The sequence below is a fragment of the Monopterus albus genome, unplaced genomic scaffold, assembly GCF_001952655.1.
Source record: "Monopterus albus unplaced genomic scaffold, M_albus_1.0 scaffold488.1, whole genome shotgun sequence".
NCBI lineage: Eukaryota > Metazoa > Chordata > Actinopteri > Synbranchiformes > Synbranchidae > Monopterus > Monopterus albus.
In genome coordinates this window covers 59,128-74,150 of record NW_018128368.1, presented here as the reverse complement: position 1 = coordinate 74,150, position 15,023 = coordinate 59,128, and the positions used below count along the sequence as shown (strand labels likewise).

The 15,023-nt window shown below is 40.4% G+C and overlaps 2 protein-coding genes across 3 annotated transcripts in view; one reads left to right on the top strand and one right to left on the bottom strand.

Moving 5' to 3' along the window:
* The window catches only part of anapc2 (anaphase promoting complex subunit 2), an 8,722-nt gene extending 2,380 nt beyond the window's left edge, over positions 1-6,342 (bottom strand). Inside the window, exons 1-11 of one of the 2 annotated variants that reach the window (XM_020587935.1) lie at positions 5,990-6,342; positions 5,382-5,635; positions 4,941-5,262; positions 4,067-4,199; positions 3,777-3,984; positions 3,465-3,584; positions 3,202-3,319; positions 2,697-2,875; positions 2,468-2,609; positions 1,446-1,521; positions 580-783 (exon numbers count right to left, since the gene is read on the bottom strand). In XM_020587935.1, the coding sequence (XP_020443591.1) occupies positions 580-783; positions 1,446-1,521; positions 2,468-2,609; positions 2,697-2,875; positions 3,202-3,319; positions 3,465-3,584; positions 3,777-3,984; positions 4,067-4,199; positions 4,941-5,262; positions 5,382-5,635; positions 5,990-6,018 (1,785 nt within the window). In that variant the 5' untranslated portion in view covers positions 6,019-6,342. The remainder of the gene's footprint in view (positions 1-579; positions 784-1,445; positions 1,522-2,467; positions 2,610-2,696; positions 2,876-3,201; positions 3,320-3,464; positions 3,585-3,776; positions 3,985-4,066; positions 4,200-4,940; positions 5,263-5,381; positions 5,636-5,989) is intronic. The other variant, XM_020587934.1, reaches the window with a different exon arrangement.
* Positions 6,343-9,055: 2,713 nt separating this feature from the next.
* rnf25 (ring finger protein 25) lies at positions 9,056-14,484 on the top strand. Its single transcript, XM_020587912.1, has 10 exons — positions 9,056-9,354; positions 9,600-9,671; positions 10,597-10,693; positions 11,469-11,536; positions 11,661-11,730; positions 11,885-11,956; positions 12,582-12,728; positions 12,810-12,899; positions 13,054-13,191; positions 13,560-14,484. Exons 1-10 carry the CDS (start codon positions 9,338-9,340, stop codon positions 14,238-14,240), a joined length of 1,452 nt encoding a protein of 483 aa, XP_020443568.1. The 5' UTR covers positions 9,056-9,337; the 3' UTR covers positions 14,241-14,484.
* Positions 14,485-15,023: the final 539 nt, after the last annotated feature.

Sequence of the window (15,023 nt, the reverse complement as noted above, 5' to 3'; positions counted from 1 at the left end):
CAAAAGAAGAAAAGCAACAAGACACAACAATCAAACACTGATCAGGTCGATGAGGCTGGTGACTGCTCGTCAGAGACATAGAGCTCCAGGGCCAGGGCAACCTGTAGAAAGGTACAGGGAGAGAGAGAGGACACACTACAGGAGAGAGGAGACACACAGTAATGTGTAATGGTGGCATATAGAAGCATAGGGAGAGAGAGCAGAGCAGAGCAGAAGGGGAGGGGAAAGAAACTCAGAACATCTTGGGGCCCCCAGCAGCCTAGGCCTATAGCAGCATAACTAAGGGAAGGCTCAGGGTCACCTGATCCAGCCCTAACTATAAGCTTTATCAAAAAGGAGAAGTAAATTATCTAATGACTGAGTAGTCAAAATAAAGTACAACATGAGAAAAAGGTGCAATGTTAGATTAGAAATTTTACTTTAAACAGAAAAATACTGCTAAGATATCCATGAAAAAATGCTGATGGATTAATTACAAATCTAAAAACTAAAAAGCTAAAACACACAAGACCAGCAGTGGTACAATTCTTAACAAATTCCTCCTAACAGTCTTTGTAAGAAGCAGGAGGTGATCTCCACCTTGAGTTTCTCATAGCGGTGCGTGTAAGCCTCCATGGCCTGGCAGATGAGTGGAGGGAGCTCCAGCTTCTCCTCCTTAAGCGTAGGCCAGAACTCGGATGATAGGATGATGGCTGATAGGGACAGCGAGGGCTGCTCCTCCTCGCTTAGCCTCGATTCCTCCTCACGGATGTTACTGTTGATCCTCCGAGAGTCTGCCATGTCCTACGGAGGAGACAAATGCGACCATGCATTACCACGTATTATTGTACGGCACGTGATTTACGAGCATCTCATTTGGAAATTAAACTTCGCCCTTGAAGAAATACTGTTTTCTTTATAGATTGGGATTTGAAAACCTCTCTTCCTTATAATCAGCAGCAAAATTCAACTTCTTCATGTAATCTAATACAGAACTAAACTGTAAAAGGTCAAAAGTTTCCACCAAAACCCTGGAAATAGAAAAAACAAGCCAAACATCTGCCCTTGTCTAGGTCAAGAGCAGCAGCACATGTTTAAGACTAGTGCATACAGCAGAGATGATGGCTTGGAGTCTTGCAGCACGTAGGACTGTTTAACAGTGACTACTAAAACATTTGGTACATCCCAAGTCTCTTAGCACTGTTGTTTCCCTCACTTGCATCTTTTCCTTGTCCAATCACCAACTGATTTCTGATAAATGGGTATGTCGGTTCACAAAAAACATCCCTGAAGGATGGTGCCGTGTATCCTCAGTCATGGCCCCTCCAGCACCGTCCTCAGTTCTCGCTCCTCAGAGCGGATATTAAGAGAACACAGAACCTCGTTTGACCCAGAAGTCACTCTGGTCGACTGAGGATCTTTTAAGACCCATGAGATGTACCCATAGTGTCACTGAATAGGTTTACCTTCAGCATGACCTCACAGTAATGCATGTGAGACTCCCCGAACCTGAGCTTCAGCAGTTCCACGTTACGGATCTCCCTGCAAACACACAAAAAACCAAAACCACAGAGAAAAGCAATGGATGATGACACTGGCGACAAAGAGCAGGAAGTAGCTGATGGTCAGTTCAGCACAGTGTCATGGCCATCATCTTCCCCTTGTTCATGAGAAATATCTTACTTACATTAGTATGTTGAATATTTATTTGTTTGTTTATATGCATTTATTTATGTAACAAAAACCTGAAAATCCAAAACTGAAATTATTCAAATTTGGAAATTTTAATTTTCCCAACAAAGTCTATTAAATGAAATGTTCAGGCCACCATTATGTTGGATTTGTGCCATATCAGAGTTACCATAATCACCACCTGAGTAATAGCAGGACATTTTCTACCAAGCAATGAAAACAAGCCTGAATATAAAACATGCGTATTAGTATGTTATAACCCCTCGCTACCTCACCAAGCATAATGACATATCCAACTCCACCATGTGAATTATTAAGTGCGATGTTAGAAGTTCACTGGGGAAAATACTATTACCCTATTTTTGTGTAATGTGGTTTTTAATGCTTTGTCACCTTTATGTAACTTTTTTTTTATTTTAAGACTAAGTGTTCTTTCTGGCTTTTGACTCCTTACCTGACTCCAAAGGCGAGATGCACAAGAATTCCTATATGCCTAGACTGTCTGTTTATGCATAAATGGAAAATAAAAATCTTGACTTGACTTTCTGACAAATAAATATATAAATATCATTCACATGATTGTGAAACTCTGATTGTTACAAAATCTCTGGTTGACTTTCCTCCAAAAACCATACTGGACTTCTGTCAATTAGGCAGCATAGGCCCTGTATCCACTTGCTTAGGATTAGGATTCCTGTCTGTCCAAATATTGAAAGCGCTCTAATACCTGACATAACCCTCACTATCTGATGAAATGTATCTGTAGGTAAGACAAAACCAGTTTGTTCAGATGTACCTGGCAGTGTTGTAGTTGTGTTGGAGCAGTAGTCTGTCAGCCAGAACGGCTCTGTACTCATCTATGAAGATGTCCTTACTGCCGTAGATACTGACCAGCAGGCTGATGATGTCTGATGAACGATGTTTTGAGCCCATTTTATCTGGCAAACATTCAGAAAAAACATATTAGACTCCAGTAAAGTTCTGCTAATTCTTCAATGCCATATGAACGTGGCATGTTTACTGACCTGTGACGGCATCAGTTGGGTCTGGAGTCCAGTCCTCAGGGTCATTGCCTTCTTCGTCACTGTCCTGCATCTCCAGAGTCACCGGGTCTCCTCTGGACAGCTCGGAGGCTAAGTCAGTGCAGCCCTCAGCGTCTCCAGTCAGGCCAGCTACAATCTGCCTCACCGTGTCATCCCGAGTCCTACAACACACCACAACCTCCTTATTCTAACTGTGTTTCTTTTCATCTACTCTTGGTTCAAACTGTTGTCAACTTTAATGGTGTGTATTACTAGTTTTCATAGCTGTTGAGCCTGTATCATGTAGAGTAGTCTTTGAAAAAGTCTATATAAAGTTTGTTACCAAGTGATGTCAAACAAAAGCACAAAGCTCATGGAGAGGCCACCGATATCATCCACCAACGGTACACTTCATGTCAAGTGGGATTATAAAAATGACCATAACATTACACTGTATCTACATAATTACAATTTAATCTTGTTGAAATATAAAGATGCTAGAACTCACCTGAGGTACTTGCGGATTGGTTGGCAGGCAACCTGCAGGATTACCATGGATGGGTCCAACTCTCTCAGGGCCTTGATGGCCGAAATGTAGACCGTGAGGATGTCAGATGTGTGAACGCCTGAGGACAGAAATGACGCCACATAGAGATGGATTGTCAAATTGGTTCTTGTCCTGCGGTTTCATCACTACATACTGTATCTATCTATCTATCTATCTATCTATCTATCACAGCAGTGTAGGAATGTTGTTCATACTGAACTAACCCGGGTGCAACAGGCGGGTTTCAAAAGCAGATTTTAATGAGGTGAGCAGCTGCTGCCTCTGATTGGTTCTTTCCAAACAAAACTTGAGATCTTCAATGGCAGCTTTAGATTCTGGGAAATCTGAAGGTGAGAAAAATGAAAATAAACAAGAAAAGTGCAGCAACCCATGCCCATGAACCTGTGTATGTAAAGGTAAAAAAAATTCTAACCTTTTAATTACAGTTACATCATTTCAGGCAGACCAAATGATTGCATTAAGATTAAAAGAAGCACACTGGTACCCTCTGAAATCAATTATCCTGTTTCTCTCACCTCTAATGATGCTGAAGAGCTCTTCAATCCTCATGTTGACATAGATCCTGCAGAAAAACTGGTGCATGTGGCATCTCCACTGCTTCAGGATGGAGCTGGCAGACTGACCGCCTTGGTTGTTTGGAGCACTGGGAGCAGGTACCAGACTATCTGTGTGCACCTCACTTGCAAACACTTTGTTCAGCCAGCCCAACACCAGCTCCAGCCACTGCTCACACAAAACCAGTTATATCCTGACAACATGTCTTGAAACTTGTCTTAATGTTCACTTATCAGTTTGGACAGTTTACCTCCTGGAACTCCAGCAGGAAGGAGCGTTCGTACTCGCCCCTACAGTGCTGCTCCATCCGCTGCTCGATGAGCTTGTGGAGGATGGAGGTGACGGCCTCAGAGCTGACCCACTCCAGCATCTGTAGTTTGGACCTACAACCACATGGGGTAAATAAATCAACCATTGATCTTCATCTGAAACATGAAAACAACAATTTTGATACCCACTTAAAACAAAAGGTACCACACAGTTTTTTTTCTCCTGAGATATCATAGACAATTCAATTTACTACAAATCTTGTTAACTTCACATTCCTGTTTCACAAGGTAGCATATGATGATGTAATATTTAGAAAATGGAGTTCCTAAACTGTCTGTTTGGTTCAGAGAGAAGAGAATTATGAACTAATTTTCTTACACAACCTTTAGCATTCCTCAGTTTTATTTATTTTTGACTAAATCAGCTGCTTAGTTCTTCCATTACAGTCAGGTTCAAAAATAACTATTCTGATTGCAGACTGTCTGACTGATACAAGCTGAAGCTAGTGTGGTCCAGACTACATTTTAAATAATCAGATGTTTCATTTCAAATGGAATATAAGATTATCACTTATTATGGACTAAATCACACTTCTACTGTATAGCTTACCCTGATTATAGTTCATTTTACAGCAGAATGTGGTTGCCCGTTTTTGTTTTATGTAACCCACAGTTTTCATATTTCTTTTTTTAGTTTAGGTCTTGTTTAACTGACTTTAAAGCTCTTATCAGAAACATTTTCCTCCCTATCTGCTAGAGGCTTCACTTCCATCACCAGCTAGACTCTAACAAAACCAAAAGTATGCTCTTTGTGTATTAATCATCTTTCCAGACCCTCTCCCTGAGTCCACTCACAGTATATGGCTGAGCTCCTGTAGTTGTTCCAGGGCCTCCTGACACCAGCACTGCTGTGTTGGGACCCCACAGCCTGGACAGGTCCCTCCCTCTGGACCATCAGGGACCTCAGCACCTTCCTCAGTCTCCCCCTCCTGGTTCATATAGACAGAGAAGGTCCTGCTGTAAAACTCCAGCACTCGCTCCTGCAGAACAGGGGAGGGAGAGAAGAGGAGGAGGGCCCTGATGATGGTGAAGGCCCGCTCCCGCAGGCCCCTTGGCCCTGGGCCACTAAGACCACCACGACCCTCGTTCTGCCATGTCCCCAGCTTCTCCAGACCACCTAGGAGGAGGAAGAGGGGATGTTTGAATACTGTTGCTGACCTGACATACACAGAGAGAACCAATGTTCAGTGTTGAACTTATCAACTGATGGGTTTTTTTTTTTGTTTTGTTTTTTACATGCCCAAGAAAGGTTCCAGTCGGCCCAACAGTGTCTGAAAGGTGGTGAGGAGAATCCAGACCCTGTCTCTCTCCTCCAGCTCGTTCTCTGGCTGTTTAAGTCCAGACCAGAACTCGGGAACCACATAGGAGGACAGATGCATCTGCAGAGTCTCCAGCAGCCAGGTCCCCAGCAGTGGCCCCAGACCTTGGCTACACAGCAGGTCCAGGGAGTCTGAGAGGCTCTGCTCTGACAGTGGACATCCAGGAGACACCTAAAAATGGACCAAATCAGAGTTAGTGATTATGTTATGACAGTGCATGTTTTCACTTTAACATAAAAGAGAATTTTTCTACTGATCAGTCAGAAAACCCTAATTAAATCGATCATGATTCAATATTGTAATAAAATAAAAGATCAGAACTTTTAAGGGGGTGAATACTATGTATAGGCACTGTATACTATGCGCCGACTTTGACCGAATAACCTTTCTGATTAGTGAACTTGACTAAATCATGTCCCACTGGATATGAAATATTTCCCCAACGGAGAAAACGTTAAATTGTGAAATATTTGAACGGAAGTCTGTCTTCTCTCATTTAGCTGTGAAGTGGATAAGTCTACTCACCAAAGCCGTAGTGACAGTTTCCCAAGCATCAGCAACTCCTTGTCGTGGAGCGGATTCCGAAATTTCCTCCGAGTCCGATTCCATCACTGTTTCCTCCATTTTCTTATACGTTCTTCAGAAAGAACGAACTAGCTAGCGTGAATATAACATTTAATTACGTCGCACTTCTCTCTGTACAAGCATTACGTCTTATATTTGTTTAAACTTTTTACAAAAATAATTTGCTCATATCAATTAAACCCATCAGTTTCTGAAATAGCACTAACATTATACCACAGACCCTGGCAGTATCGCGGGTTTATGTTTCTTCTTCTTCTTCTTCTTCTTCTTCCTCTTCTTCTTCTCCTGTTTCTTCTGCCGCCAATGTGTTTCCGGTCGACTGAATGTTAACTTTAGAGTAATGCTGCCCTCCATAGTTAATAAGACTCAAGAATTAAGTTTTATTTTGAAACTTCACAGGAGGTTTTATTATTATAGTGTGTGGTCGTAACTATATATTATATATGTATAATAAAATCAATAATAGGATAGAATTTACTGACCAAAGTCAAGAACTACAACATTCAATTTAAATTTGTGGCTATACAGTGTTCAAGTTAGTGTAACTTATTATCAATATGTACACATGAGTGTTAGTGTGATTATTACAAAGAACGGTAGAATCTATCCATGTTTGTAATAAGTGTATTAAGAGTTGTTATTGTACACTTACTTGTTCAGCAAACATTAATAATTAGATTAGATTCAACTTTATTGTCATTACCCATGTACAAGTACATGGCAACGAAATGCAGTTTAGCATCTAACCAGAAGTGCAATAACAGCAGTGCAGAGTGTGCAGTATCTACAGTCTGTACAGTCATAACTAATTTATCTATCTATCTATCTATATACAACCGATATTTACAGTAAGATATGTAGGGTAATATACATTGTACAACAGACTATGGACAGGGCACATTAAGCTTATGGAACACTAGTGCAATGGATTGAGATGGAATGAAACAATATGTTACATGAGTGAACAGTTCAATGGATGTAAATAATGCAAAGATAAAGATAAATACACAGTATCAGCATATGAACAGTGTGCAAATGAATTCAGAGCAGTATTTTGTGAGTAGAGTATGTGCAAATTAACAGATCACTTCAGTGTTACAGGTAACAGAAATGCATGTATTGCATAATGAGGTTTGCTGCCTTCACACCACTACATAACACATGATTTACATACAGAAAATACAGATTTTACACACAAAGATAATCATCAAGACATTTTTAGAAATTTGTTTTCAGTAACAGACAACAATAGTAAGTAATAGGAAAATTAACACCAATAGGTTTTTAGCATTTCTGTAATAACATGTTACATCATTTTGAATCATGAGTATTTACCTCCCTCCAGTGGTCACTGAGGAACTGCAATTACTATTTTGTAGAATCATGAATATTTCTACCCCTTGTGGCCAAGATGAGTAACTGTAGCTGCCCCAGAGTCAAAACTATATTAAGGGGTGTCCTACTTCCATTTAAAACGGAAAAAAGCTTTAAAACATGGATCATCCATCCATCCATCCATCTATGGTCTATGCCACTTGCCCTCCTGAAGAGGGTCTTAGGGGGCTGGAACCAATCCCAGCTAACATTGGGTGAGAGGCAGGGTACTCCTTGGACAGGTCACCAGTCTATCACAGGGCTGACATTTAGAGACAGACAACCACACGCACGCACACACACACACACACACACTCCTGCTGGGAAGTTAGAGTTGCCAATCAACCTACTGTATGTCTTTAGACTGTAGGAAGAACACACACAGGCACAAGGAGGATATACAAACTATACAAAGAAAGGTTTGGGTTCAACCGGGGTCAAACCCAGAACCTCCTTGCTGTGAGATGACAGCGCTAACTCCATTTAAAACATTAAAAATAAAACTCTGACAACACATGTAGCTAGTCAGTGTGACCACCAGTCACACCAATGTATCACCTTTCATGATTCATCATTATAAATCATGACAGCTATAGTTACTAAATCATCCAGGACTATCTATATCTCTGTATATTTGTTTTTCTTAAACTTATTTTCTACCTCATTCAAAAATACTGAAAATAAAACAAGATGTAGGCTACAATATGTAGAAAAATTATTACAAAGATAGGAATAATTAAAAGCTAACAAATAAAAATCTAATAAAACATCAGAATCAGAATCAGCTTTATTGGCCAGGTGTGTTGGACACACGAGGAATACAGACTATGCAAAAATATTCAAGAAAACATTACTAATATGGAAAAAATACCATTAGCATTACTGAGTTTATATCATTTGTATAATAACGTCAGATTGAACCATGATGATCTGCCAAACTATTTAAATTACAGTATTTAAATACACAGAATGAGCATGATCAGAACTAATACCAACATGTACAACTCATTAATGCATATAAACACAACTATCAATATTTGTATTAATCATACAAATAATGAGTGCTGTTAGGTAACTACATAAGCAGATGGTATATGTGAGTAATTTAATTATGAACATTTCTGTCCCCTGGTGGGCAAATTAATAACTACAACAACGTACCGCTATATCAAGTTAGCCAAATTAAGTGTAATACTACCTCCGGTTGAAGCAGTCACAATAAAACTTACAAAACAGTTGTAGTTACGCATCGTGACCACCGGATGGCAGTGTACACTTATGTACAACTACTAAATGTGCAAGTGAAACTTTATTTTTCATTGTACTCTGGATAAAATAAAGCAAGATATACGATATGTACAGAAATATGTACAAATGAATGAAAATATACATAAATACTGCAATAAACAAAACGTATATTTATTTAAATGAGAAAGATCTCTTTTAGTTTAATTGACCACAGCAGAAAGTGATCAATTCTATCAAATAAATGTTGTCAGGAATAAGGCTATTTAATAAAATAATCTTACATGTGTGTATATACTCTAACAATTTCTTTTCTCAAAAATATTTATTTCTAAAACAGAGGTGTAGTTAACCACCAGAGCCCGTCACCATTATTAATCACTAATGATAGTTATCTCCACGACCATCTCTCGGACAAGAGCATCTTTAAATTTCCGGTGAAGACATTCAAAATAAAACTTTAAATTTCTGTAAATTAGATACGCTCTGACTACGAGTATTGAGATGCTACTCTGGTATCAGACGTAATGACACAGTATTTGTAGTGTGGTTATGTGTGTTTTTAATGTGTTGAATCGAGCTAACGACACTTGAAGCCGGGACACTTCTTTGAAAGGTCTGCGTGGAGCAGTCGATTTACACCAGTAGCACCTCAGCAGGGACAACATCATGGCAGCGGAGTGCGAGTGAGTTTGTTGACAAAATGTCTGAATTCCTCTCTCAAACCTTCGTAAACATCATGACATACCGTGTATTTGGTGTACAGTCATGCAGTGGCTGTCACTGCGCTCTTAGTAAAATCTGATGAAATGTCGCAGGTCTGCTGTAGATAGCTAGTCGGCTAACAAGCTAAGGCTAGTTGGATCTGTGTGGACCTCAACTAGTCAAAAAACAGAGGCGGTGCGAATTAACTACTTCATTTTCTCCGCAGTGTGCTATCTGAAATCGAGGTGCTGCAGTCGATCTACCTGGATGAACTGCTGGTCACCAAGAGCGAGGACGGGTGAGACAACAACAGTGTTTAGCTGGAACACTTTGCCTCATTACTTTTGGCTTTGATTTATGATTATTTAGTGGCTGACAGTGCAGGGCTCATGTGAGAACTCAACCACATAGGAAAAGCTCGTTAACAAAGTAATGAGCCGGGGTTTCATCCCAAATGATTCCCGACATAACCCAAACCGGATGCCAAACCCCAAGCATCAAGCTCTGCGAAGTGAATCGCATCCGGTTGACGATGTGGTTGTGTGGTACAGTGAAGCACAGCTAAACGTTGTGAGTCTATCTGTTCATTACAGGTGTAGCACACACCGTAGCACCACCACAAGACCTTTATACGGCCTCAAACTAGGCACCTTATCTCAAACTAAAACTGTCCTCTGTACTCTCTGTAGGTCATGATGAGCCCAAATGTTATGATTGTAGCTCACATTAAAAACTTAATCAAAGCCTCATGTTTGTTTCAAAGCCACCAGTCTACATCGTCTGTCAGTAATTCTTTGCATCACAGGAGGTTGTGTATCAGCTCAGTGTCTTAGAAGACAGTGTAAACTTTCTGATGTCAGTAAATAACTTAAAACATCAGCAGTTTTAACAAAGCTATTTACAAACAAGAGACAAAACCCTGGCACTGATGGAGACTGATAAACAATGAGGAGGTGTCACCAGATGTTAGCAAGACTAAGGCAATACAACTAAAACCATTTGCTCTGCGCAGATACTCATTGCCAAACTCTATTGAAAAATCTGTGTTTCATGTTTCCTAGCTCATGTGCCACAAACAACATTACACAAAAGGTTTTAAAGATTAATTTATGGCAAATATAAATTCTGATTCATGATCTTTTAAGAAGCTAATCAATATTATAACTTAGAGGTTTTTCATTTAAAATTCCTCTAACTATCCTGAGTTATTTTATGTCCTCCAGGGGCTGGGAGGTGAGCCTGGTCCTGCACCCATCCACAGGGGAGGACTCTGTGTCCCAATTTGTCCGACTCACCCTGACTTTGACCGTCGATCAGCAGGTAAAGTCTCCATTGTTTCTTCCTGCCTCGGAATTTGTGCAGGCTGAGTTTTTGTATGTTAAAATAATGTGACAGAAACAAAATGTCAAGAATTAAATGCTACACAATGGAAGATGCACATGTCAAGATGTGGTTAATTGATAGAATAAATGCATTTTACTCCATGATTGAAAATTGTAATGTACTGTATCTGTATCACATCAAAGAAGAAAATACCATGAAAAGACCTGGTATAGTCTAGGCCCAGTGGCCACAATATGGATTGTGTTTTTTTAACCTCATTATTTGATATTTCTGTGCCATTTTATGTGAATTTCAGTGTGATTGGAGAATATTTATTAAAATATAACTGATGTAAAAACATAATATCAGATGAGGATGTTCCCATGCTTATATTTATGTCTTGGTAGTGTGCATTGCCATATTTCCCATCACTAGTTCCTATTAAAGATGTAAATCTTTAAAAACAGCTCACATATATAAAGTTTCATTTTTGTAAAAGGCTTCTTCATTTCCTAAACACCCAGACACAGCAGTTTTTAACAGACATCACACAAACAGGATGAAATGGTGCATTTATTGGGGACTATTCCACATTTGATGTGATGACACTGATCTATTTTAATGGATTCTGGACACCACTGGAGCTCCATGGCACATAGGAATGAGATACGTACATCAGGCTCTGGATGCACACACACTACTTGTCAGCGGGGTACATTGACTGTTGGCTTTGGTCTTTTATGCTGATGATAATACTGGTTTGTACCCTCAGTATCCCTCGTCCTGTCCAGCTATCTCCATTCATAACCCCCGGGGGCTTTCTGATGACAAGCTCAGCAGGTAGTGAACTGATTAGTCTCTGTCCTCTCATTACGTCTTGTTTACCAGTATCACTGTTTGCTGTGAAGGAGCTTTAAATATAGAGTATAAAATCCTATAACTATGTGCGACTCCTTTCTCTTAGTGTCCAAAAGTGTCTTCAGTTGGAGGCTCAGTCCTGTCTGGGTTCACCGGTGTTGTATCAGCTCATTGAGGTCACTACATATAGTGCTTACTTTCATGTAATTGAAGGGAATATGCAGTATGTTATCTGTTGAGTTAGTGCATTATGGTACTGTTGAAGTAATGCTGTTGTAGAAGTTCTCTGGTGTACAGCTGCTTTTCTAATTGTCCTGTCTTCTCCTGCAGAAGGCAAAAGAAATCCTGACTGAAAGCAACATTCCTCATGGGAATTGTGTCATTTGCCTCTATGGCTTTAAGGTATAGTGTTCATGTGTCCTTTAATCACACTGGCTTATCTTAGTCTTCACAAAGAAGAGAACCATGCTGGACAGTCTTATATTTTTCTCATCAGGTTTTTTATTCCCCTCCCTCACTGTCTGTTTTTCTTGAATAACTTGCTAACTAATAATGAAGTCATTGTTATTCTAAATGTTAGAGGAAGATTTTCATGGTCAAGGAATCATATTGTGGTGTCAAATTATCATGGGAATATTGCTTATAGGTGTAATGGCATTATGGGGACAGTGAGCTGCCTTGAAGGAGGTTTGTGCTCTGAGTGCTGTCTAGTTTTTATATTGCTGTTTGAAAATGTGTACGTAGCACACTGGATCTATCTTATGAATTTATGGTGTCTTGTCAGCCCATGCAGGCTGAGCATAGTTGTCTGCATAACACAACAGGAAAAACAGAATTAATTTATTAGGTGATATGTCAGTGTTGCATTTACAGCTTGTTCTGCTGCCCCCACATGGGCTGAAAACTTATGTAATGATGCTCTAAACTGTCTCTGATTTGCAGATATTTCCAGACATGTCCCTGAAACCTGCATCTGCTAAAATGTAAGCGACCCCTTCATGCTTCTGTGTGCACTGTATGTCTTCAGGAGGGAGAAATGTTCACCAAGACGAGCTGCTACCACTACTTCCACTCCCACTGCCTCGGTCGCTATGTTAGCCACTCTGAAGGGGAGCTCCTCCAGAGGGAGAAGGAGTTGGAGGAGGACAAGACCAGAGAGAGAACAGACTATAAGGTTAGATGTCAGCAGCTGCATTGACAATTGATAGGTTTTAATCAGAGAAATCTTGAATATCTACCTTGGCTCATCTACCAGGAGCTGACCGTGGTGTGTCCGGTGTGTCGGGAGCCGCTGACATACGATGCTGATGAGCTGCTGTCATCCCCCGCACCCCAGCTGCCCGAGGTGAAACCAGCTTCACATGTACTGTTTTACTTCACAAAACAATCTCACCACACGGCCCATTAGTTCCAGTTGCTGTTTCCAGGGTCAACAATGAACTTGCAGTTTCACAGTCTGAAAACTCAAAACATTAACAGGCTTTGTGTTTTCCGCTCAGCTGGATGAAGCAGCACTTGGCTCAGATTTCCAACAGAAGTGGGGTAAACTCCAGAAGCTTCTGGAAAGACAGAGGTCTAAAGGTGGAATCATTGACCCTGAGGTGGAATCAAATCGTTTTCTCATCCATATCAATGAGGTAATGATGAATCAGAAATTATACAGTCTGCAAACCATACATTATATCAGTATGTAAATAAAGACACACAAAACGGGGGTCTCAGTCACAAGATAATTTCATACAAATGTACAGACCCTCATTAGGTTTGATCAAAATAAAACTGAATAATTAGACTTGTCTTGTAGGAGCTGATGTATTGATCACTTACCAAACAAAATCATATGATAAAAATGGATTTTATTTCTGTCGTGTTACATAAAATATTACCAGGACATTTTAGTTTGAGTGTTACAATGATAAAACGCTTAGAACAAAAACTGAATGCAGGTGTTTATTAATGTTGTTCCTATATAAACATTTACAGTGGTGCATGTCAATTCCAACAGGTTCCATCTGTCGCTGAAAACGGAAACCTGGATGTAGAGGTCTCTTCTGGCCCCACAGCACCCTCTGCCTCTAATGTGCCCTGTGATGGATCTGGTGTCAAAGTGGACCAGTTCGCTTCTGGAATGTCACACTGTAGAGGTGGTCAAGGCCACAGGCGTCAAAACCAGGTGAGGGGGCCGAGGAGAGGAGGCAGATCCAGACTACATGGAAGTGCCACCTCCATTACAGAGCAGCTGCGCAAAATCTGTGTGTCCTCAGACTGCACTGAAGAACCAATAAAAGCCACAGCTCAGGGTAATCATGGCCAAAGGGTGCAAGTAAATGCAGGATCGAGTAAGTTGAAGACAGGCAGAGAAGTCTATGCTGAGCAAAAGGAGATGCAAGTTTCTCCAGGCGATCAGTCAGTGTGCAAGTCAGGTTTGGAAAGTGATTGCCCAAAAGGTGCTGCAGACTCTACAGGGAGCCACAGTCATCGCGGAAGGAGAAGAGGCCCTCACCGACCTGTGCCACACAGTGAGGGCACCGGGTCTCCACGATACCATTGGGACGGGCGAGCTTTGAGAAGCAGGGGAGGGGCCAATAACCTGTACAGCAGAGGAGGTGGTTCCCACCGGGGTCACAGCAGGGGCTTCCAACAGAGGGTAGTGGAGAGAGAGGGGGGAAGGGAGGAGGTGCTATGACAAAGGGCATCAGGAGGGCCAATGAACAAATGTATGTGTACCTCCATTATGAGTTTGCATAGATTAATGCCCTGCACCAGACATGACAGTCTCTGTAAAATCCTGTCCTTTACATCGCCATTATCTTGGTTTCTGGTATGCACTTTCATGCACACCAATATCAGATACCAGTGGTTGTTGTTTTTTGTTGTGATGCAGTGTGACTTGAAAGAGAAACAAATTAAATTTCCTCTGGATGGCATTGTCTTACAGTGTCCGTTAATTAAATTTTATAATAAGGTTAATTTCAGTTCCTTTGTACCAAGAGTGACTGTTGCAACTTGAATATCTTTGATTGTTTTGACATTTGAAAATATGCAGCTATGATTTCAGTGTAGCTGTAATATGAAGCAGCTGAAAATGTAGAGGAAACAATAGCATAACCATACTCAAGTACATTTATCTCATTGTAGTAGTTGGTTACTTTGTAGATTATAAAACATACTGAGCTTATAAAAATACAATACACTGATGTACAGTAAATCAGACCACCCAGCAGGAAAAAAAACAGCATAATTGTCTTCAGGCAGCTTCACCAGCTACATCACACTGTTGCTTACATGTTAATTCTTCACTAATACTCAGGTTGTTTAATGTAACTTTGATAGAGATCATTATACTATACCTTCTTCATGGGCCTAATTTAAGTGTTAATACACCTTGCAGCAGTACTTTTATCTTAAGGACTACAGTATTTTACAGTGTTTGTGCTACTTGTCCTCAGGTAAAGGGTAACATTATAAC

Excerpts from the sequence above, each read along its gene's own strand:
- rnf25 (XM_020587912.1), top strand. Across the intron at positions 9,672-10,596 it reads GTCACCAAGAGCGAGGACGG|GGGCTGGGAGGTGAGCCTGG; the intron begins GTGAGACAACAA and ends TATGTCCTCCAG. Across the intron at positions 11,537-11,660 it reads TCTGATGACAAGCTCAGCAG|TGTCCAAAAGTGTCTTCAGT; the intron begins GTAGTGAACTGA and ends CCTTTCTCTTAG.